Source organism: Phyllostomus discolor, chromosome 9 (genome assembly GCF_004126475.2).
Source record: "Phyllostomus discolor isolate MPI-MPIP mPhyDis1 chromosome 9, mPhyDis1.pri.v3, whole genome shotgun sequence".
Lineage (NCBI taxonomy): Eukaryota > Metazoa > Chordata > Mammalia > Chiroptera > Phyllostomidae > Phyllostomus > Phyllostomus discolor.
In genome coordinates, this window is record NC_040911.2 from 22,849,085 (window position 1) to 22,874,281 (window position 25,197).

The 25,197-nt window shown below is 39.8% G+C and overlaps 1 protein-coding gene across 1 annotated transcript in view; it reads right to left on the minus strand.

Annotated features, from left to right (window-relative positions):
• Positions 1-4,889: 4,889 nt before the first annotated feature.
• The window catches only part of PIK3C3 (phosphatidylinositol 3-kinase catalytic subunit type 3), a 107,447-nt gene continuing 87,139 nt past the window's right edge, over positions 4,890-25,197 (minus strand). The window contains exons 22-25 of the mRNA XM_028524375.2: positions 22,302-22,470; positions 15,408-15,498; positions 12,220-12,345; positions 4,890-5,185 (exon numbers count right to left, since the gene is read on the minus strand). Coding sequence (XP_028380176.1) covers positions 5,171-5,185; positions 12,220-12,345; positions 15,408-15,498; positions 22,302-22,470 — 401 coding nt within the window. The 3' untranslated portion in view covers positions 4,890-5,170. The remainder of the gene's footprint in view (positions 5,186-12,219; positions 12,346-15,407; positions 15,499-22,301; positions 22,471-25,197) is intronic.

The following is a 25,197-nucleotide window of genomic DNA, read 5'->3' on the forward strand; positions in this document are numbered from 1 at the left end:
CCCCAACCCCTGGCAACCTCTAGTCTGCTTCCTGCCTTTAAGATTTCCCTTTTCTGGACATGGAAGCTTGCAATATGTGGCCTATTGTGTCTGGTTTTTACTTAGCATTAATATTGTTGAGGTTCATCCATATTGTTGCAGTATAAGTTTTTTTCTTTAATTGCTGACTAGCATCCCACTGTATGAATGTGTCACATTTTTTTTAGCCATTTACCAATTGATGGACATTTGAATTGTTACACTTGGAGGGTTATTATGAACCATGGTAGCAACATTTGTGTACAAGTTTTTTTTTAAATTTTTACTTACTGAATTTAGAGCAAGTTGCATTCTCTTAGTGATATTTGTTAGTTGATCCTTATGTGTGCCCAGACCAGGGAGCGAACCCACAACCTTGGTACATCCAGACGACGCTCTAAACAGCTGAGCTACCTAGCCAGGGCCTGTGTACAAGTTTTTATGGGGACGTGTTTTTATTTCTCTCGGGTAGGTATCTCATACTCATAGTGAAATTGCAGTTTTGTATGCTAAATTTATGTTCAACTTTTTTTAAATGTCAAACTCAGACCGCTTTAGTAGGTTCAAAAGAGAATGTTTGATCAAAACCCCAGCTTATTGAGACTAAAATTAACTAAAGTAGATGAAGTTTCTAATTGAACTTCTGAGAATTAACTATTTTTATTCATTTTTGAAATTCACTGAGCTAGACATTGCAAAAAGCATTCAATATGAGGTAAGTTAACTAAACATCTTTGGTTCTCTTTAATGTGGTAGTCTTGCAAAGGATCATGATTATGAACATAATTGTGTTTATTTAGTGCTTTGTAGCAAATGGGGCTGAAGATTATATACAGACATTGGGTATCTTTTGATTTTTTTTTTAGTTGACTCTATGGAATTTCTGAAACTATGTTGCCTGGTTCTGTTTTTCTTTTAAAAAGAAAATGGGTAAAAAAAATGTGTGTTACCTAGTTTTACAGCACAGAAGGTAAACTTGACACTCAGATTCTGTCGATGATGGCGCTAGGACGTCAGGGTTTGGGAGATGGGGGCTGTGCAGGGCGCTATGGGAATGAGGGGGATGACTCAGAGGTCTGGGATTCTTGCGGTGACTCACAGAAAAAGAGGTCAAGGGCACGATAAGATTAGTCCTGATGATCTTAGGGCAGCTGGTGGTGGTGGTGATCTAAAATTGGGAATTTAAGATAGCTAGCTAAATTCTAGCTGAATTCTATGGTTCATTCACATATGGGTTACTATACCTATTTTGAGCTGGTTTATATCCATACTCCCAACCCCATGTTTAGAATTGCAAAATCAGGATGCTGTATGATCTTCTACTTTTCCAGAAAAATCAGACACTTTATTTGGGGAGTTACCTTGTAAAATCGAACTAGGGGAAAAAAGAAAAAAACACTAACCGGGACTCCGTGGAGAAGGCTGAGTCCAGGGCCGGGGAGGCCCTGGACTCAGCCTGCAAGCTGGGACTCGAGCCCAGATCGTCTTGTGCAAAAAAGGAAGGGAAGGCCCGGGAACACTGGGGGTGTGTCAGAGACAGACAGCAGCCTGAATGCATGCTGCTTCTGGGCAATTTTACCGTCCAAGGAGGTGACAACAGAAATACATTTATAGTATTATCCACAGAGTCCATATTAATAAAAACAAATGAATAAATAACGGTGAAAGGAGAGCTCTGCCTTATATTAGAACACTAACAAGTGTAGAAAGAATACGGTAATTTTTTTAAATTGCCATTTGGCTTTCACCACAGTAATACTTGATTCAGGCAAGAATTACCAATCTATGCTGAAGTTGGTGGGTCAGAGTGTGGTTAAGAAAAAAAAAGAACAGGATATTTACATAGTTTCAAAATATTTCTTCATAAAACACATGAATTGCTCGTTAATTTGCAAGCCTCAAATACAAATGAACTAACTTCAGGCTGGAAACAGCTGGGAAACACGATATGAACCAAGAAATGAAGGTTGCCACCCCCAGAAACAGCATGAACCGGCAGCGCATGCCCTCTAACAAGACGCCTCGAGAGCACAGCATCACATCTGAAGTACTCCTCGCAGAAATGAGTAATCCTGGAGGGAAATTCACCAAACCCAAACTATGGGATTTTCTACAAATCTTACACTTACAAAGCAAGTGCCTTGTACTTTTATATAAACTCTATACTTTATTTAGGTTTCTTTAGTTTTTAGCTAGTCTCCCTTCTTAGTCCTAGGATCCTATCTGGGTGGTACACATTCTTTATGGTAAAGTGTTAATATATGAAGTTATTCATTTTAGAAAACCAATATATTTTTTTCTATTTAATTACAGAAAGTTCGTGTCATTTTTGAAATTTATCTATTAAAAAAATCCTAAATCTTAATCTGGTTTGTATTTTAAAGATGAAAATGGCAGATCTGTACGCAAGGATGTAAAGGACATCATGATTGCAGGTTACGGGTAACAGCTGCACGTTTAAGATTTATTCTGCCCACATGTTTTTAACGGAATCATTTATTTCCCATCTCACTGCAAGTATGAATATGTGGCATAATGACACAATTCAGTATCTTAAGAAATTTGTTTAATTTACTGTGTCTTTGGTAATCTTGTCCATGACCAAAAAGAAAAGGAACAGGCTTCGGGTTTGGAGGGTGCAAGTCTAACGGAGCACGGATGCACACACGCCCAGACGAGAGTAGGTTCTGTCACCCTGGCCCAGTGAGAATCTGATAGTCAAGACACTGATCACAGAAATCTGAGTAAGTCAACTTCAAACCCCAACTCTGCTCTCCCTTGCAGCCTCACCTAGGGCAGATGATTCAACTTTGAGAAAATGGGGAAACATTTCTACCTCCGAGGACTGTTGCACAGAATAGTGAGATAAGGCACACGAGGCAATTAGCAGAGTCCTGACATGTAACAGTAAGCCCTTATAAATAATGTTGGCTGTATTATTACCACAGAGACACAGCTGAAGACTCTAATACAAATGGCTGGGGAACAGCGAACCCTAGTGTAGAGAGACCAGCAAAAGTCAGCATCTGCAACCCTTTATTTAGGAATGTGAGCCACACTTGACTTCTTTGTTGCCAGTAGCCCCATTCTCAGTGGCTGCCACCCACGTTTTCTCTGCCCCCGTCAGAAACCTCACCGGGAACACTCACTGTCCACGACCATGGCACTCACTTTTTAATCAAAGCACGACGCCCTCACAAATACACTTCTCAAACTCAAAGCCAACTTTGTGCTTGAAACACTACAGAATGCCAAAATAATTTGGATGTTGATGACGATAAAGAAACATACCGACTACACTGTAAAAATACAGTTCTTTACAATGCAACAGTGGGATTTGGGGGAAACAGTAGGAGCAGAGGGATTGCTTTGAGCAATAGAAATTGAGTGATGGATCACTTTTCTTTCTGATGTAGGCGCCCTACCCATATTCAAAACACTCTCAGCAAAGCCACTGCCAATCTGTCAGTATCTGTCTTTCCTGCTAGAAAGTCGTATCCCCCCCTAGAATTCTTACCAAGTATATTGAATATAGGATTACTCACGATCAACCCCTTTTACTGGTTGCGTTTGCCCTTGCAGGTTTTACTTTAAAAGTTATTTGTAGAGCTTTACTATAAGCATGTTACTATTCATGCAAAGTGCTGTGGAGTTTATAATGATGAGTAAGATAACATGGTTTTGCCTTAGAATAATACCGAAAGGGGTCAGCAAGTTATGACCCTCAGGTCAAGTCTGGCCTTGCTATCTGTTTACATGTCTCTGTGGCTGCTTTTTTACCCTAACAGCAGAGTTGGATTGTTGTGAAAGATCAATGCCTTTCAAAGCTGAAAATATTTACCATTTTGATCCTGTACAGAAAAAGTTTGCCAACCTCTGTAAGAGATGCAAGTATGGACAAAAATGCCCCATTTTACTACATGCCAATTCAAAAGCTGTAACTAAGAATTACAAGAATTCAGAAGGCTGGAGAAGTCACTTTGAACAGGGTTGCTCAAGAAGACTTTTTGGAAGTACCAACAGAAACAGGACTAAAGCAATGAAAACGGAGATGATTAAAAAGCTTCTGGACAAGAAAAAAAATGGTATAAATATGTGAATCAAAGAAAAAATTAGATAGAGGATGGAGTTTGCCAATTAGTTTGGGCATAAGATCTCTTATGAAGATTTGCAAAGGTCTGTTCATCTTTACAATTCTCATCTGCGTGTGTTTTCTAGAAATCACATTCCATATGCTCTTAGGATGTCTCCTAATTGTATGCTTCCTTTCCAGCTGGTGACCCCACTCTGGAGAGACAAACTCACAGATGAGAGTCTGGTGACAAGTAAACACTATAATTAATGGTATTTCCTGAAAGGGTGCTTTACGTTAACCTTCTTAATTTTTCCTGTCATTCGGTATTTCGTATTTATTCAGCACCAAGAGAGTGAGATATTCTTTTCCTTCCAAAGCGAAGTCATGTGATTAGGCAGCATGTTAAGCTGCAAAGATTACCCCTGTGTTGCTCTTCTCATTCGTGTGCATTTCTTTGTCCTGAAGTTGCGCGAGGCAAGAAAGCTAGACGGATCCGAGGGAGTTCTAGTCTCAAAAGACAAAAAATCATTTTGTTAAATCAGAGGGGATACATTACATTAACAGGTCTAGGGGAACTATTTCGAAAGGCATTTAAAAACTAAGGTTACATCAAAAATTTTATTGTAGGAAGACAATTTATGCTTATACATATATGTAAAAACATATCAGGCTCAATACTAAAAGGTGCCGCTATACTACTTTCTGGCCAGTTATCCAGATATGGCTACTTTTTCAGACCCTGCTTTATGCATTTACAACCTAGAACAGTGTACTAGAGTTTTCAAACAAAAGAAAACAAAACAAAACAAAACCAGTATTTATTAGAGAAAATGAGTATCTTAACAATGTGTACATTTGAAAATAAATATATACAGTATTTCAAGACAAATCCCTTCAAGACCATATTTAACCAATGGCATCCAAGGAATTCAGACACCATGTGACATTTAGGATATATGGTGTCTTGAAGATTCAATGTTCTTTCTTGCTTGTTACTCTGGAATCTTCATTAGACACAGGTTGCTTCCAAGGTAGTTTTCTTCAGAGCCAGACATCTCGATGAGTGAAAACCCAGTTTCATTTTCTCCAGTACTACAAAAATTAACAGTAAATAAACAAAATAATTAGCTTCATTGTTCACAAAAAAAGGTAAACAACAGTCTATAGTTTTATAAAATGCCTAGAGATAATCACACATTTCTTCTATAGAAAAAATAAAGCCCTTGGCTAAATCCAGTCCTTTTGAGAACAATCTCCTACTTAAAAAAAAGTGAAATAATTAATTTATTAAATGCTATAAAGAGGATTTTAATTAACCCCTAGTACAAGATTCCTGAGACTTGGCTTAAAAAACAGTTTTATGGAAACATATTTTAGAAAAGGAATGTTTTGCATGACCTGATCATTATGACATGGCTAACATCCCACTGAATTCTGCAGCTACGGATAGTATTTTGAGAAGTGTGCCAAGTTCTTGGTGCAACAATTTTAGAGAGGCTGTGAGAACCTGGCGTTCATTCCACACACAGAACACTTCTCCAAATACTTCACTCCCCAACCGTTTCACTCCAGAAAAGGTCTGGAAGAGTCAAAGGAAGTAGTCCTGACAGAATAAGACAGAACTGGTCAAGAGTTATTTGGGCGCCAACACATTAACAGTGCTCAGTATTAAAATATCAAGTAGAAATAAAATAAACCAACATTACCAGCACCCATTTTATGGCAGGCACCCTCACACTTATAGGAGGTTTATAAAGAAGCGGGACACTTCATCCCTTCATTATTAGCATTTCTCAAAGTTTGCATTCAGTGTGACTGATAGAGGCTACTGGCTATCACTTTTGAGCACTATTCAATGCAGAAACAACCAGCGGCAGTTAAAAGTGTCGGTAACACAGACAGATGCTATCAGTCACCCGCCCGTTCAGCAGGGACAACTCTGAGCACTGTGTTCGGGTGAAGGGGCCCTGGGCCACCCCCACCTCTTGTGCCCTCTTGTTCAATGCCACATACGCTGGCCCATCTCAGAGGAATTAAGAATGTCGTTTCTGTGTAACAAAGCTTTGTTCCTATGAATTTCACCTCATTATTACTCCAAGGAGAAACACGATGGAAAAAAACCCTCACTAACAAATGTGTTTGTGTGTGCACACGTGTGTACACATGTGTGTACGTGTAAAAATGTGAAAGATGCTGATTTTAATTTGATACAAATTAAAGAATATGGTAAGATTTACTTTTAATGCTAATAAAAGAAATGTAACATACAATTTAAGAAGTTAACTGTTTTCTTAAAGGCAGTATCAGAGAAAGTAAACTTCTTGAATAGTCCTTGGCACTCACATAAAACCACATACACTTAACTGCTGCCTACTCTGTGACAGGAGTCGGCTTCTGTGAGAGACTCCAAGTTCCTGAAGACAAAATGTTTGCATACGGAAAGAGTCACAACACACACACACACACGCGTGCACACACACACACGCGCGCGCACACACATCTGAAAACTGGGCAAATGGGTGGGGTGGGGACTCATCCCAGGCAAAGAGCACAGGGCAGGGCTACTGCTGGGTGTGAGGAGCTGTCATGTGGGCAGGTCATCAGAGCTACAAAGAAGGTTCTTTCTGATTGCTGGTGGAAGAAGATAAAAGTTAAAATTTCAGGTTAAAGTCAAATTGTGGAGAATCCTCACTGACATGTTAGGAAGCCTAAAAACCCTGGAAACAATGAAAACCCACACAAGTATCTGTGTGCTGGTGTGACAGCAATGCTGCTGCTGAGCAGATGGCTCTCAGAGAGTTCCTAAACACTTCAAAGTGTGTGTCTGTGCAAAAAAAAAAAAAAACCAGTGATAGTGATGTAGCAGAGTCAGTCCCACATACTGAACTCCCTGTACATCTGAAGAATTTACATAAGAGGGTTTGGTATGACATGGGTGCAGGAAAATACCAGTAGAGCAACTAACCTTATTAAAAGTAGTCATTGAAGCAAATGGACAAATCTTACCATGGGTTGCATGTAAGTGCTTGCAAACGTTCCTTAGATAAGTTAAGGAGATTAAACTTATATAGATATAAGAAAAATATACTGCAGGACATTTTAGCTGAAAAATTATGAGGCATTCTGCTGTTGCTGTTACCACATCTAACTGATTTAAGACTTCAGCACATCCGTCGTGCCAACTGCAGTGCAACAGGGGAGCTCGTGCGGGTCAGCGAAACTCCCGACGGGCCAGGTCAGCATGCAAAACAACATGCCTTCCCCTGTTTACCACATTCGTCTCAGGCCACTGTTTCCAGTGCCTCCTTTCACAGCATGATCTACTGGCTCTTTGCACGGCTGATTTTTTCTTCTGGTGATCAGATGAAAGACTAAGGATTAAAGGACTATACTTAAAATTTACAAGTACACTTTTAAAAACAAGCTATTCACAATAAAATTTATTCATATCTAACAAAGCCTAGATGCAGAATGAGAAACATTTATAAGCTACCGTCTGTTTTTATAATCCAGGGTTTGAGTATGAATCTGGGCTTTGTTTTGAGAACCTGGACAAGTTATTTAACTGATCTAAGCCTCAGTTTTCTCACCTGTAAAACAGGCCTAGTGGTGCATCTACTTCACAGGTGTGAGGACTCAGGGAGGTGATACAGAGGATGCATTTTACATAATCCCTGGCACATTTAAGTGCTGAAGATGCTGTTGTTACACTAATACTGTTGCTTCTTTGCTGCTGCTGTTCTTATTCCTCCCAGGATATTTGGAATAAATTAGGAATAGATCAAGGCAAAATGATACAAAACAGCTTTGTATGATATGCTGTTTTATGTTATTTATTTAAGCTACTGGTCTGGGAATTATGGGGCTCTTTAGAAAATTGTGTACTAAATTAAAAAGCATTTGATTTTAAAGCAGAAGAATTTCTTCTATAGAATTCAATGCATTTTGTTTTGTTGAATGAAATATTTTACAGGCTGTTCTTTATTACTAATGGTAAAATAAGGTCTATATAATGAAATCAGAAATGATGCTCTGTTCTCATTTGGGCATCTTTTGCATCTATACCTTTCAGGCATCCTACACCGGGCATATGTAAAACAGGAATATGAATAAACTACACTACTCAAGAAAAGCTCTTCAGAAGGCAAAACACTGTAGACAGTCCTCTCTCAAAAAGTCGAAAACAGGAGCTTTCCCTCCTAGTACAGCACTGATGGCAAAAACAAAACAAACAAAAATCCCGTTTCTTTGAGCAGAAGACGGGCAGATGACTTGCACTCAGAGGCCATCGTGTATAAAAACCGAGAACCAGCAACACCGGAATCGCATGCGGCTCGGTGAGACGTCTTGTCACGGGGGCTCTGGGGATCTGACTGCCTTCCGAGGGGGGGGCTCCTCGCACGTTTATTAGAGGCCACGTGCCCCTCAGGGGAAATGTCAAGCAGAGTAACCACACCCTTTTCCTTCTTCCATTGTTTTTTTTAATACCCCCCAGGTACACATAAATCCTCTTCAGTTACGAAAACATAAGATGTGACTGCACACTCGGGTGCCCCTCTCCCTGGGCCTGTGCTTTTCCTTCTCCACTACCGCAGAGCTAAGCAAGTATTCTTGCCAAATGGACAGCAGTGATGACTTCTTGGCATCTTAGGCAAACTTCCTGAACCTAATCTGTTCTCTTATTTTTATGCGCAAGTCTGGAAAAATACATCTCTAACCCCGGTTAGTCTACCAAAATTCACTTAGTTAATTAGATTTAACATGTATTACGATGGGTGGGAATCACACTCCACTCTCCAGACTTCTGCCATCCCTCAGTGAGGAGAGACACCGGCAGGCAAATGAAGGAGCAGGGAAGGAATGGGCTGAGTGTGAGAGCCCCAGTTTTAGAGCTATTAGTGACCCAAACGGTGTGATCTCTACCTTTCTGTGCAAGAAAGACTAAAAAGCCCATTGAAAATCATTTCAGCCGGGAGAAGAGTTCTGATGATGTAATTTCAAAGACAGTGACCCAAATAAAAGTGTTTCTCCATGGAAAATTTGTTCCACTAATAGGGTGTTGCTAGGTAGCAAATATTGCAGTGTTTAATCTCTACCCTTTCCAGGGAATGGCACGATGGAAGGAAATAAAATAAATTCCAGTGTTTCAAATAATAGTTGGATCTGGCAATTTTTAAGTTGTGTTTTAGAATATTGGTTCGTTTACACCAAAACAGCTATGACTTTTGTTAACACTAGTATCAGTCTACCTCCATTTTTAAAAAACTCAGTTCTATAATCCATAGTGATTAACAGGAAGGCACTAAAATTAGCATAAATCAATGGGCAAATAAATGCTATGAGTGAAAAAGATGTTGGTCATCAGATTTGAGTGTGTGATTTAATTAGTATCAATAGTTAGAAAATATACACATGGACAGGGGTTTCAAAAAGAAAATAAACTTCAGAAATCAGTTAAGAACCAGGTATTTCTCTAATTTTATACTTTGATCAGAGTTAGGTGAAGCTAAGACCTTATTTAGTATCTCTTTGTATCCTTCAATACCTAGTCAAGCTCGGGTGAAACTTACCATCCTTAGGGTACTCTTACTTTGATAGTGTTTCAGTGGCACAGTATTATGGGCACAGGTAATATGCTTAAGAAAAGCTAAAAAGGAACATGAGCATTTTCAAGTTCATTTCTTAGGATAAATATATGGGATTCTGGTAAAGAACACCTGTATTTGATATGCTAGGCAACATTTTAAAAAATATTTTATTAATTTATTTTCAGAGAGAGGGGAAAGGAAGGAGAAAGAGAATGAGAGAAATGATTGGTTGCCTCTCCCATGGCCCTAACTAGGGACCTGGCCTGCAACCCACGTGCATGCCCTAACCAGGAATCCAACAGGTGACTTTTTGGTTCGCAGGTCCATGCTCAATCCACTGAGCCACACCAGCCAGGGCAAAACAATTTTTTATGTGGTTTAGTCTTCTCATCTATAAAAGCGGATAAGCACGATATGATGTAAAAAAGTTTAAATAAATAGAGGCTATTGTCTCAGATGTTACAAAATGGAGAGCCGAGATATCTAAAAAAGTGTATCTGCATAAATATCCATGTTGCATTAAAGCTCCAGTGTTACCAGTCTAGAACAATGATGGTGGTCCTTAAGTAGCTGGAATCATCCAGGTATTTGGTCTGAACTTGTATTCTCGTTACCATTGACTTGTTTTTCTACACTACTGTTTTCAAGGATATACCCTAGTTCAAAGGTATTTGTAACAACAAGGCTAAAGTTATTCAGAATTTCTCTATCTTATTTATTTTAGTGAGTACCTGGACTCTAGCAAATGGACTTAATGCTTCCTTCCAAGAAACATAATCATCTATTAGTAATGGTTATAAAATGACCTTTCTTTCCCATGTCTAATGTAAGAGTATGACAATCTCTATTACTAATTCATCATTCACATTCTTCTCTGTGAACAGAAAAGGTACAAGGCATCACTCTCATTTCTGAACAACTTCATAATTCAACTACTGGGGAGGGGATTTCCTTTATTTAGTCTGTGTGGTGGTCAATACTAGCCTTATATATGGAAGGCAATGACCTTTTGTACATCTCTGATGTCAAGTTAAATTTACATTAGTTTTTACCTCACTATCAATCACTTTATAAATGTGGACACTGAGGTCCAGAGTTATTGGCAAACCAAGGCCCCTTTACTACTATCTCCCCAAATAACTGTGTGGTCCCTTTTTTATCAGGCTCTTCCTCTCCTTTGTTTTTAATACAGAATTAAGCAAAAATGGTCTTTCTAGTCTTAGATCTAGCTAGCAAAGCAAACCATACAACCTTATGTAAATTGACAACAGAATTTCCAAACTAGACCACTAGTTCAATTTATGGAACTTCAAAGCTCAAGCCTTAAGCTGGAGCATGTTGGATGAGTGGCTGGTAAGTCTTCAAAGATGACACACTTAATTCCTCTCCCCTGCATATGCACCCTCTTCTCCCATCAGGAGGTAGAATCTCTTCCTCCTCCCTGTGAACCTGGCCTGACCCCGTGACTTGTTTTAAGAGGCCTCTTGTTCCTGCTTTCCCCGTCTCTCTGGGAAGCCAGGTGCCATGCAGGTGACCAGCAGCTGGGGATAGAGTACTGTGTGGTTAGACTACTTGCTAGCCCAGGAAAAGATCAAAATTCACAATTCCAAGTACGGTTTCCACTGAATGGGTATCACTTTCGCACCATCCTAAAGTTGAAGTCTTTAGTCAAGCCGTCATAAACTGGGGACCTTCTGTAGGTTAGAATATTAGCAGTGAGAAAATGACAGAAAAGGATAATTAAAGGCATGATTAAAGACCCACACAGGCTTGGGACATACTGGACGCTGGGTGAAGGACAAGTCCATGCAGATAGACTTTGAGGCTGGGAAATGAGGAAAACTATTTTTAGCTGTGTGAAGAGGTCAGGAAGGAGTTCACAAGGAGGCATGTGAAGGTGTGGGAGAGGGAAGAGGCCTGTTTTTCCTGTTAGCTATCCGTTTTCATAATCCTCATGATGAAATTCATAAGTAAGATAGGTTTTACATCTAAGGGTTATCACCATCAGCTAGTGTGAAAAGGTCTTCCCTCAGTCAGACATTTTTACGAAAGACTGTGCGAACAGTAAGTCTATGCACAGACCTCTTCAGGGTGTGGTATGCATTGCTTTTCTCAGCTTCGAAACTGTTTCCTAGAACTTCACCGTTCACCGAAACCTAACAAGTGTTGAAGTCCCATTTGCCAAAGCCTCTACTAAACCCAAAATCATTCTCAGCAAAGGTTTATAATCACCATAAAAGGATGATACACCAATGTTAACACCACAATTCACTACACAATTTTCCACCTTCCACTAAGAAAATTAAGTGGAATGTTTTACGACTAGTTGTGCATGGAACATGTTCACATCAGCTGGCTGGTTTGAGATGTCAAATAGCCTTAACCAAAAAACAAACAAACAAACCAACCACCAACCAAACACAAAAGCCCAGACAAGACATCGGTTGGCCTGAGAAAGTGTGGCTCCGGGTCGGAGGACTCTGGGGTAGCACGCACGCGGAGAGGCTGAGGTAGCCGCACTGCCCTCGGGGAACCCACCTGGGCGAACTTGTGGATCTGTTCCACCACTGCGGCAAACACGGCGTGGACGCTCTCGTCGATCAGACTCTGCATGTAATGCACCGCCTCCTCATCCGACAGGTCCAGACGGAACTTATCCTGGACCTACGCGGTCACATGTTTTGGAAAAGAGACATGGTTGAAGAGACAGAGTTAAACTCATATGGACGTTACACTATATTATGAGCTATTTCTATGCCAAAGAAGTAATTCATCATTTATAAGGAGTTCTGGGTACGGTTCATTTGACTGTGGAAGTCTACTGTAGATAAAAAACTGTTCTTTTAGGGTGTGCTTTATTTTCTTACATTTCAAATCTAGAACCACTAAGTTTTAAATTATCATGTTTATTAACAGTCCCCTTTACATTTTTCCTGTTATTCATTGTGAAATGGACATAGCGAGGTGAAATTATATTTGTTAAATAAGGGTGTATGTTAATGGGTGTTTGTTATATGAGCATTTGTATTTTTATGACTTAATCATGTTTCCTATAAAAAATATCAAAAAACTATTATACTAAGTCTGCTCATTGTTAGAATTAGTCTGTCCACTATGCTTTAGTTAATAGTAGAACTATAAAACTTTGCTTTTATCAATATGTATTACTTTTACTAGACTACTTGGATAACTTTGCCTAAATTATTACTGAGTTAAAACAACATCTGAACAAGCTTCTGATGGCACCAAGCAACAAGTGGCGTGCTAACCACCACCAGTGACTGGCGGATGTGTGACTAGTGATTACAGGTTTTAAACTGTGACCCCATCTCACATTCCTGCCCAGGAGTTTCTAAGAAATAAATCTGATGAACAAAAATATACATTCCATAGATACATAATCAGTTTCCAAAATTAAGCAAATTTAATGGATTAAAATAAGTTACAGAAACAGCAAAATATTTTTGTGCTATGATTACTCAAATAACTTGAGTGACCTGTACTCTTCTGAAGACTTCAGCCTCAAAAATGCTGTTCTATTTCTCTACCTGACTTCCCTTCATGAGGTGAACAAAAAATTTTCCCAAGTAGTAATACTTCAAAGCAGTGTCACTATTGTTATTTCATCGAAGTATAAAAATCTACTTCTTTAAAAAGCCAACCAACATGAAACAAATTTTAGCCTTTAAGCATAACTCTCCAATATTATTATGAGTTAATTGTCACTTTATGATGTAGCTGATTACATCACATTCTTGATATAAAACAACAGAAAACAAAGAAAACTTTTCTGAAATACACTTTTGGAGAAAATATGGTGAAGTAGCCTTTTTAACGGTTTACTTTAGCAGAACGAACAGCTCGGGAGTACTAGTTGAAAGAAAAATGAGTAATGAACATGCTTTTTTTTTCTTTTTCAAATAATTTGTTTCATATGTTAAAAACCAGTGCTACAGAGGTGGCTGGTAACAAAAGGGCACTCTCCATAATAAAATCATGATTTTCTGAAAGAGAAACTGAGATCTAATAAGAACATGAACAACATAACTTAATCGGTAGGAGAAACTGGAAGACTCCGTGTGACAAACACCGTTAGAACTGTCATAAATGGTTTCTGAACACCAGCGAAGCCAGGGAGAAGGGAACATGTGACAGAGATAAATGGGTCTAAAATAAACAGCAAAAGAGACCCAAAATAGAGCAATGCAAAAGAAAAAAAAAATTGAAATCTGGGGCAGGCAGGATTTACGACTAAGGAAGTTTTCATTAACCAATTATTTCTTGATAAATGAGTTTTAGCCAATAAAAAAATAAATAAAATGACAAAATAAGTCATGCTAAAAGCTAGTGTGGTAAGTAGTCTATTTCCTAAGAGGGAATAAAGGTGGTTATTGAAACTGTGACTGCTGAATAAAATAACAAATAAAATCTTAATAAAAGTATAGTTTTCTTAAATGGCCAATCACATATTTAAATTAAAATCCCTCTCATTGTTTGCCAAAGACTTACAAAATTAGGTAAAGAAGACTAGCCTCATTGGTGTTTGCAGTGTCCATGTTGAAATAGGAGTGAACAGTTTGAGAGAGCAGAGGCTTTTGGAGGTACTTAGGTCCTGAGGGTGAACTCCTGGAGAACGGGATTGGTGTTCGTATAAAAGAGCCCCTAGATCCTTCCACCGTGGGAGGCTATGAGAGGCCTTCAACCTCGAAAGGTCCCTCACTTGATATCGACCACTCTGATACCAACTTCCCAGCCTCCAGACCCATAAGAAATAAATTTCTGTTGTTTATAAGCCTCCCAGCCTCTGGCACTTTGCTACAGCAGCCTGAAGGGACTAAGACAATGTTCAATCCACAAGGGTTTCCTTCTAACAACATACAGGAGCAGTTGTGTCAGAGGTTGGGGCTCTCGGGGCCAGGTACTACTTTCACCCTCCAGAGAAATCCCATCTCTGCCACTGCTACTGCCCTTCAGTCATTTTATACTTCGACAAGTTGAAAAACTACACTCTCTTTCTTTGAAGTTCAGTATTGATAATCACACTGATATTTAAGGCCATCTCATGTTATCTTTGAGTAAATAAAGTGCCTCTGTCTCAATGAAGCAAGAGTCAGAAATTAATTTGGACAAAAACCTTTAAATCCATTACCCTTCCTCCCATCTCTTACTGAAAACTCAGCGTGAGGCAGTTCTGAGGAACTGTCCATCTACATGATGGTTTTCCTTTGTTCTTCTCTTTGCAGGCCGAGTAAAAAAGCCAGCCTCTGCTCTCCTGATAGAGGAAGAAACCCCTGCAACCATGGGTATGAATGGGAAGGATAGAGAATGGCTGTTTTCTCCTATAAAGTATTAGAATAATGTGTTTCTGATCCTTAGTATGCTTAACCTGGGAGCCCCAGGAGTCAGGTATCCTATTAGGAATAATAAGGAAAAGCTCAACTGTTCAAGACAAAGAGTAAAGGCTGTGGCAGGAAGCTTCCTCTCTAAACACAGGGACCTATTCACGTGGCAGTGGGTGTGACACAGAAAACGACAGAGCTGGCCACAGAGGACTTGAGAGGCTGCTGTCTTTTAAAATATGAAAAATTATACACGAGGTCTCTTTGCTAATCTGTGTTACTTGACAATCTAGGGGCTGGGACAAAAAGGACAAATGGGTTGCTAAAACCCTAACATCTTTCACGTATAAAAGGAGACTGCGATTTCCAAGGATGTACACAAATTACCTTTTTCACAGTTTTATCTGGTTCAAGAGCAATATCTGGAATGTTTGCATCCACCATCAAGGAAAACAAGTTCAAAATCAGATTCGAATACCTAAAGGAGAATGGGGAAGAAAAAAACGGCAATGCATTAGAACTCTGCATTTTTTCTCTTATCATGAACTTCTAGAAATAGTGGTACCTGGATCTTTGAAACAATTTCTATTACTCCTACGGAAAATAGAATGTGACTTCTCACTAGGTGTCTCAATGAAAAGCAAGCCTTGAAAAAAATATCTTACTCTGGGGCCTTGATATAATACCATTTCTAGGTCCCACACCATGGAACAAACTTTTCCCAGTGTTTTTAGAGAGTATATTCTTTTTAATGGGGTCTAAGGAGAACCCACCTCATACCTACTTAGCATTTTACTAAGCGATGAAAGATCTGTCTTTGCTAAGTGATGACAGGAACCTGCCACTTTAAGACTATTTCAGTGCCATGGGTAAATGAATGAAAGAGAAACACTGCCATCCCACTAGTCATTTAGGAGTGTCCTCCAGGGGTACTAATCATCATTTTAGAAACCATAGCGACTGTTCTGAATATAAGCAATGCTAAATGAAGGAAGAAGAAACAGCTAGTGCCCTGCTGTATGGAAAATGGGCAAGATCCTTAAATAATACCATCTTTGGGTTATGCTGACCCAACAAGGACTAAAGGTTTATCCTCACCAATCCTCACTTTTCATCTCACCCCAAACAAAGAGAAGGAATGTTACTATTCTAAATGTTCATTTCCAGAGATGGAGCCTTGTGGGGAAGGGATAATAAAGCGTACACAGGGCCCAGTCCACCTCCTGCCCCAGAGCACTCTCTTCTTGAACAGCACACTCTCGGGGGCCCCTTAGCACCATAGAGGAGATTCCGGTTTGACTCTGGAGATGGATGTGAGTAAAGCTTTGGTTTCAGGCAATGACGGCTTTTATCTGGTCTCAGGAGACTGGTCAATACAACTGCCTCGCACTGTCTTCTCTAGCAGGGGGAGGTCAGGATTTAGGAGATGCAGAACCTTCATTCCAGCCATCTACCTACCCATAATATAAAAAAGCACCACTTGTTACATAAAAACTATTTAATACTGGACCTACAAGGATAAGGGAACTTACAGATAAAAATGACTAGGTATATAAACCTCAAATTCCTTATTTTATCATTTTTGAATTTTATATTGCTCATGAAAACCAAAAGCGACTATAATGAAAATTTCTACTTTGATGTAATCTTCTAATCAGGTCTGGATAAAAATGCTTAAGGAGGGAGTTACGGGGAAAAAGATCCAGAACGCTTACACTGATAAGTGGAGTTCTCGATAGTTCATTATGTAGCAGGAGACAGAAGAGGAAATCAGCAGAGAAGCAGAAGCGGCCAGTAGGGAAAAAGGAAACAGCAGAGTGGGCCACACCAAATACTAACTAGAAAGGTTTTAGAAACAAAGACGTGGCCAACTATGCCAAAGATGCTAGGAGCAAACCTGGCAACTGGACTTCATAGAGGTGGACCTGTTGAACTTTATAAAATTAGTTTCAAAGGCAGAGCAGAATGGAAGCCTCACCAGACAGAGAAGGGTGAAGGAAGAACAGCGGGCAATCAGCAGAGACAGCGAGAACTTTTTGCAGCAGCTGCGCTGTGAGGGAGAGTGACAGAACAGGGCAGCATGCAGCCTTCAGCAGCATCCCCGCCCGCCCCCACCGGATGCGAGGACCACAACTCTCAGACACTGCCAGCCGTGCCCAGGGGTCCTCAGGGGTCGAGAAAGGGAGGCCAAGTGCAAAGTAGTTCCGAGTTGAGAGCCACTAACTGAAAACCAATGGTAAAAACACCACGGCTGCTAGATTTCCTTCAGTAACGTACAGCTGTTACACTGTACGTGTGACACAGGAAGAGACAGTTCTAAGTAACTTGGAGTTTCAGCAGGTGAGATCACAGGACTGGGTAAGAACTGCCGAAGGGGAGTTTAGAGGGAGGGCAATAAGAGTGACAGCAGGTTGGGGCCATAAAACGCAGCGGGGAAGGAGAAAGGTGAGGATACGAGGGAGATTATACATGGTGGTGGGACGACAAGACTGGAAGAATCAATGAGGCTGAAGACCTGCAGGAATGAGGACCCGTCCAGAAAGGGCTGTAAGGGCAGGTACTGGTTAGAGCAGTGGTCCCCAACCTTCCTGGCACCAGGGACTGACTGGTTCTGTGGAAGACAATTTTTCCACAGACTAGGGTGGGGGGAGTGGGGTGGTTTCGGGATGATTCAAGCACATTACTTTCAAGCTCACCTCCTGCTGTGCATCCCTGTTCCTAACAGGCCAGGAAGGGTGCTGGTCTGTGGTCCAGAGGTTGGGGACCCCTGGGTTAGAGTGGAAAGCTTGGGATCAAGAGTTGGAGGGGCAAATTTACCACTACCGATGAAGAGAGTGGCCAAGGCTGGGTCTACATGAAGATAAGACCTGGGGAGGGCAGGTCTCAGCTGGACCAGTCACAGGGATGCTGAAATCACAGTACTAGTGATGAAGAAGACAATGCAAGTTTTCAACGAATGAGTGACAGGGAGAGAGGCAGATGACAGCAGTGGATAGTATATCTGATGGTGTGATCTCATGGTGTGTGTGTGTCAGTTTTTCTTCTTTAAGAAAAAAGAAAAGACATGCAAGGAAAGAAAACAATTGGGAAGTGGCAATAGGGGGCAAGAAGGGCACAAAGCGCTTCTCTAAGCTCAACGGTATGCAGGCTGTAGAAACAAAGGCCCCCCCTCCCGGAGGGCTGCAAGGCCCAAAGTGTCAGCAGAGGACAGCCAGCTGGTACGTATTACGTTATGAAAAAAAAAAAAAAAGATGCTTTTCCAATAAAGCCTCACTCATACTCTGCTTTGTTGATTACACACATTTTCTCCCAATCTGGCCATACGGGAATCTCAGGAATCTACCAGAGTAACACAGGGAAGGGGAATACAAGGCTCAACTTTTAAAGGGGTATTTTAGAGCAGGGGTGTCAAACTCATTTTCACCGGGGGCCACATCAGCCTAGAGGTTGTCTTCAAAGGGTTGCAATAACGTTAGCACTGTATAAATGTGACTACTCCTTAACAGTCAAGGAGTTAAAATTACATTCGACTCTTTGAGGGCAACCAAGAGGCAGATGCAGCCCCCAGTGAAAATGAGTTTGACGCCCCTGTTTTAGAGATTCTCAAACCTGGCTGCCCATGAGGTGCACCTGGGAGACTCTGTGAAAATGTCAGTGCCTGGGCCCGATCCCAGACCAATTAAATCTGATGGGGCCCAGAGTGGCCACCACCCCCGCCAGTTCCCCAGGTGATTCCAATGGGCAGCCAGGATCTATGTGAAAATGTCACCTTTATCTAAGCGCAATACGTTTCTTTGTTTAAGAGGCAAACATCATGTTGTGGATTATATGCTGTTTTAAATTTCACCACTCATGCTTCTAATGCTATAGGCAAAGGGGAAAATAATGTAAATAAACATAAAATAGGATGTCGTGTAAGAACCTTAGACATCCAGTTACTGTGTGATTACTCTGCCACTACCTTTACTGAACGAACCCTTTACATCTGTTGCCACTGACCTGCACTTCCCACTGAAGACAGAATACAGTGACCCGAAACATACAGTATGTGTTAGTCATTCAGTATCCTACTCCCCCAAAAAACACATTTAAAGGTTACTAGAAATCTGTAAAACCATCATAAAAAATACATAAGGTTAAGTTAAAAAAAATGATAAAGTGGAAAAGGCTTACAAAATTAAGTCCAGACAAAGACATAAGGACAGAGATGACATAATTTAATTTTTAAAAAAGGACCAGTCCACTGCCGTGTTCAAGGCAAATGCTCTCTTTCTTTTACCCAAGTTTACACCAACCACCATGCTATAGTCACACAAAGATGGTCTACATTTTTCAGTGAAAACCTTCAATGCTAAAAATAGAAATGCATTTAAGTACATCAAGCAAGGCTTTTGTAGTGTTTCGGGTCTATGTCTTACACATCTAGCCATTTTGCATGCAACAAATATCAGAGTGGAACGCTACAAAAAAGTTTTTTGTTTTTTTTTTAAATAAATGAACAGCTTCAAAGAGGAAAAACAATGACGTTAATGATCAAAGGAAGCATAATCAATAAATTCACTGCTGTTTGGTGTCCAGGCAAAGACATCATTAAGACAATGACAGAACCTTCCCTGATACAGTTAAATGCATTCCTAATGTCAGTATTTTGACTGAACAGTTGAGGCCACCTTTGTACCTTCAGTGTCTAGTCCAACATCTGGCATAAACGTGGGTTAGGAGAATGAGCTATGTTTTCCTCGAGTACTTACAATTTAAAATGTTTTAGTATTACTACTATTTCTTTGCATCATGAGTATTAAAAAATAAATTTACCATTCACTGGTGCAATGTACTGATACATAAAAGAGACGATAATACATTTTGTTACACAAAAATCACACCCTACGTGTTCTGACATCTGCACAACTGTAGCCACTGAGAACTTGGTTCAGAACAGACTGCTCTGTGTGTGTGGGCCACTGTTATTCAATGGATCACTGCAGAAACTGACCAGCAGTCAACAAAACACACGAGAAGATGGCTGGCTACAAACCCTAATAATAAATGTGTCAAATAACCTGAGCTCCAAACTTTTGACTATCATCAGCTAATTCTTATGTCCTATAGGGAATTTTTATTAATTGAACCATTTTCTAAAATACATTAAAAATAAATGTTGAGCAAAATATTGGTGGGGTGAAAATGGAAACAACTGTACTTGAACAACAATAAAAAAACATTGGGGTCCAGCGAATCTTACCTGAAGTACACTAAAATCTTTTAAAATGAAAAATAAAATAATTTTCATGAAGACATAACATAAAATTATTTAATCTCTGTGATTTTTCTTAATAGTGAGAAAAAGTTAACTTTGGCTCCACATTAATAAGTTGCCTCTTTTTCCTCATTCTGAGTTGCTACTAATCCACCATCAATGACAGTTTATAAAGCGTATTGTTTTCCTTCTGCTTTCAATAAATCAGAGCGCCTTTGACATTTTTCTACTTATTACCTCATATCCTGTTGTCTGCCTCCTCACTGAGATTGCCAAGGTCCCGTCTAGTTTCCTGTGGGCTTTGACTATGATAAATTTAAAATGGCAGATATTAAAGTGGAACTCTCATCTTTCTGAAAGTGCCTCTGCATCACCAGGCAAATCAGAAGAACGCTGGTCTTCTCACTATTTCTTCAGTATTTCTGAAAAGTAAAATTGAGCCACTCTGCCACCCAAAGGATAAACGACATGGCTATTTGTAAAATGCACATTAGAGTTTGTGACATGTGTGAGAGACTAGGTTGACAATGAAGGCCTACTGCCTTACTGAGTCAATGCAAAGTTAAAACTGATTAATGTCCTGGCTGGCGTGGCTCAGTGGACTGAGCACTGGCCTGTGAACTAAAGTGTCGCCAGTTTGATTCCCAGTCAGGGCACACGCCTGGGTTGCGGGCCGAGTACCCAGTGGGGAGCACACGAGAGGCAACCACACATTGATGTTTCTCTCTTTCTCCCTTCCTTCCCATCTCTCTAAAAATTAAAACACACACACAAACACACAACAAAAAACAACCAACAAACAAATCCCTGATTAATATAGGATAGCCCTTCTCCTGCAACCAGAAGCAGTGACATTATCTTGGAACACAGCTTCACTCCAGATGTGCACAGCAGAAATTCAGTGGGGAGGCGGTGTCCCATAAAAATACTGAAGGTTCTCATTCAGTAAACATACGCTGGGTGTCTATGCTCTAAGCACTATATAATACAAGTAAAGGAGGTTACAAGGAGGTCAAGGCAGAGCCCAGATTCAGAGGCAACTCACTATGTATAGGTTACATTTCCTCCTGGAAGAGAGTATGCGGTACGTCTCCTAAACTGGGATTTTCTGCTGGACTAAGAATATTTTGCATAGTTAGGTTGAAAACGGAGTTAGAGTCAAATGATCCTGTCATTTTTGACTATAATTACAGCCATGTCCTGAATTTATTTACAAATATGAGTCTTTTTTTCCCCCTGATTATATATGACATCCGGTCCTACGTAAACAGAAAGGAAGGAGAAAGGAAGCAGAAAGATAGTGGCACTGGAGGGAAATGAATGGATTGAGAAAAATCAACATTTTTCTAAAAGCAAAATGACTGATGAGGTGTTAGAGACAAAAATCATACATAACGTTTATTCTGCATTCACGTAACAAATTTCTGAATGATCCTGAAGAGCCAACAAAACTAAAGCTGATAAAGGTGCCAAACAATAAAAATGACTGTATTAATATCACCCTAAATAAGCTAAATGCTTCACTGATGAAGAAGCAGGAAGTCACTCATGGAGATTAGGAAGTCATTGACAGAGAAGCAGGAAGTCAGGAAGGCAGGAGGAGAATCACCCAAAGTGGCGACTGCAACCCTTCAGGGCCGGCCTCGGGGAGGTGGGACTGGGAGATGGGAATGATAGCAAGCTTCTTAACGTTTTCTCTATCCCAGGACTGTCAAACACAGAATATATTTTATTAAAATGATTTCAACCCATTGATTCTGAAGCCTCTGTGTTTGCCTGATCTTGTGTAATGCCAGCCCCGTTTGGTGGGATTTAGTAATCAGATAGTATAAAGCAAGAAATTCTTTTTCCTTTAACATCAGACGGTCTATCAAAATAGACATCAGATATACAATAAAACATATTGTTGCCTGTGTCACTCTAAAAGAGTGATGCTAAAGATGGTCTACATTTGAACAACTCTTTTTTTTTTGCTCTATGAAATGAATTTACAAAAATTCTCTATGCCAAGCAAATCGACTTACCTCCGAAGGTGGAGAAAAGCTGTGTAGCACTGTTTACGGAACTCCTGGTACTGCTCACTCTGTGTGCCTCCCATGCCTTCCACCATTTCTTTATTCAGCTTCATTGGAGGGGGGAGGGGCTTCGGATCCCGACCCAAGATGTATCCAAAGTCTATGTGGAAGAGTTTGCCTAGGTGTTGATAAGAAACCCGTATGTTTCCATAATTATCTTGAGGGACTAGAAAGGGGGTATGACATACAATTGGTAAAGCAGTGTCTCTTCATAAAGAATATTAGTTCGTGATGAAGTCTAGCAAATTGTTGACCCTCTAATCCCAGGCTTGGGAGTAGCCTACATTCATTCATATAAAATTATGCTTAAAATCATCGCATAGTAAAATTAAAAATTTAAATCTTTCTTTGAGATCACCACAAAATTGGCAAAGCCTGAACAACTATTTTTTACAGTATCAGCATAAATAAATATCCTGCAGCAAATTTCTCATGCTAAAGTTTAAGCAGAAGGCCATTTCTTTTAAACATTCCTAAAACGAAGCCTGCCTTCGACTTACAACAATCCCCACCCCTGCCCCTACCAAAAAAAATTCCTTAAACTTCATAGTCTACTGTTAGCTTCACCCGAACTACTTCCAACGAATGTGCGTCACTCATCGGCTGCAGACTAAGAAACCCAGCACAGCGCTCACGTCTGCCAGGAGCTGAACGCGGCTGCACTGCCCATGAAGACCAGCCCTGGAGCCGCCATCTACGCCCCTACAGCAGGGATGCAAGCATGTGACCACTCCCTTTACAGAGTGATTCCCCACAGAGTGCACAAAGCATCTTGTGACTTATAAGATGGTATAAAATAGGCATATACCTATTTCCTTTAAAACACCTTAGCTAAGTGTACATTAAAATTGTTCACTTATCTTTTTCTCCTCACGAAAATGTTAAAGAACCATTAAGAGTCTTATAATAAAAAACGTTGTTTCATTTTTTATAGTCCTGAAGCCTCGGATAATACCTAGCATACAGAGGCATTCAATGTGGCTATTCTGCATTCATTTAAGCAATCACATCTCGAAAACACATTTACAACTTAAGAAACTTTTAATAACATTGTTGATGTAAGAAATTTTCTTCTAGAAACCTGAAAGTTCTTATAATAATTTGTTTCTTAAAACAACTGTCTTCATTTCCGTGAAGATCTAGAATAAAAATAATGGAGGCTAAATCTGGATCACCTGGATGCTGCTACCTCATTATTGTTACTGTTGTGTCATTTCAGCAATTTTGACTGAACTAGTATCAAACAGCAAGGCGACCTCAAATGCTGCAAGCTAACACCAACAGAAGCAGAATTAGTTTTACCTTGAAATTACAGGACAGCCTCCTGAACAACGGAGATTACAAAATAGTTCAAGTAGAGAAAAGTATTAAGAATATTCACATAAGTATGATATGAACAGCACTGTGAACTCAAACTCACACTATATTATCTGTAGCATAGATGCACTGCAAGTTTGTAACATGACTTCATTCTTAAATCTTTATTTTTCAGTTATGTAAGAGTAGATGTACAAGAAGTTAACATCGGATTTTATGTAGTACGTATTGACCATTATAAAATGCAATATGTCAACATGGGGTTTCATTTCTGTTCACAACAGTCCTGTGTATTGTTCACGATTGAAAAACACCTTTTCAATCATAGGCTCTAGAGGTCTCTAAACACAATGAAAATCAATTTTAGGGAAACCCAGAGAGTTCGTCACATTCTCAAGTGAAGTCCAAGATTTCAAAAATATGAAAAACCAGTTCTAGAGTAAGACTTGATTTGATCATTGTAGTACTCACTGGGAAAGCATCATCTCCTAATCTCTTCAGGTTCAAGGGAATAAGCTGTCACTGAATTCTTTAAGATGTGGTGAAAAGTCCATGATCATCATCTGCTAAGGATTTCACTGCCTTCAACTAAATACAAGGTGAGGCAAAAGTAGGTCTGCAGTTGTTCGCATGGAAAATAATACAGCAACACACGATAATATAAGAATAAACTGTGTTTCCTGTGCTCACAACTGTAAACCTACTTCTGCCCCACCCTGCACGTATCCTCTGTCCAACTAAGCTATAGTAAGCACTCTGTTTTGAGCTTTATTCTCATTCGTGAGTTCTCACTTATTTTCTACCTTGTTAGACAAACATTCTACCCACATCATTATAGGTACAGATAACGTTTCGTTTTCTTAGGAATATAATTCTTCATGATACTCAGCACTCGAGCAGATAACCTATCTGACCAATCTTTGATTCAAAACTGCCGCCCTTAATGAATCACACGACACCCTAGTACCAAATGGTATCAGCCATCACAGGTAGTTTATTTAATGGGCTCTGTGTTTTTAATAGGAGACCCAGCCCCACTTTTCTTCAATGCATTACAGCCATTACTGGAATTCCAATGTCAGCTATGCATCGCTGCTTACAAATGCAGAGTGTACTGCTATTCTTCTCGTAAGAAAACTCTCAAAGAACAGCATTACTGCTTAATTATAAGGCATAAAAGATTCAGTATCTAACAGTGAAACCATCATTATGCTTTGCAAGTTCACAGTCATGTATTTTGAAAAGAGGCTATTAATGCTTCAAGAAAATATATCCTCTTACACAGCAAGGGAAATGGCTATTTTAAAGTTAATACCTGTAGATGAAATGCACAAGTAAGGATTTTAAAATGTACTTCATAAAATTAAAAGTTTAATTAAGCAATTCAGAAAGTGTGGTCTTACTCGAATCTATTACCTCAAACAGTCAGGAGGTAACATGCACAGAAAACAAACGGAATGCCGACTGCAGTTATCTCCCGAGGCCCTGACTCGGAACACAACGGGGACAACAGGAGTCACTTAGACTG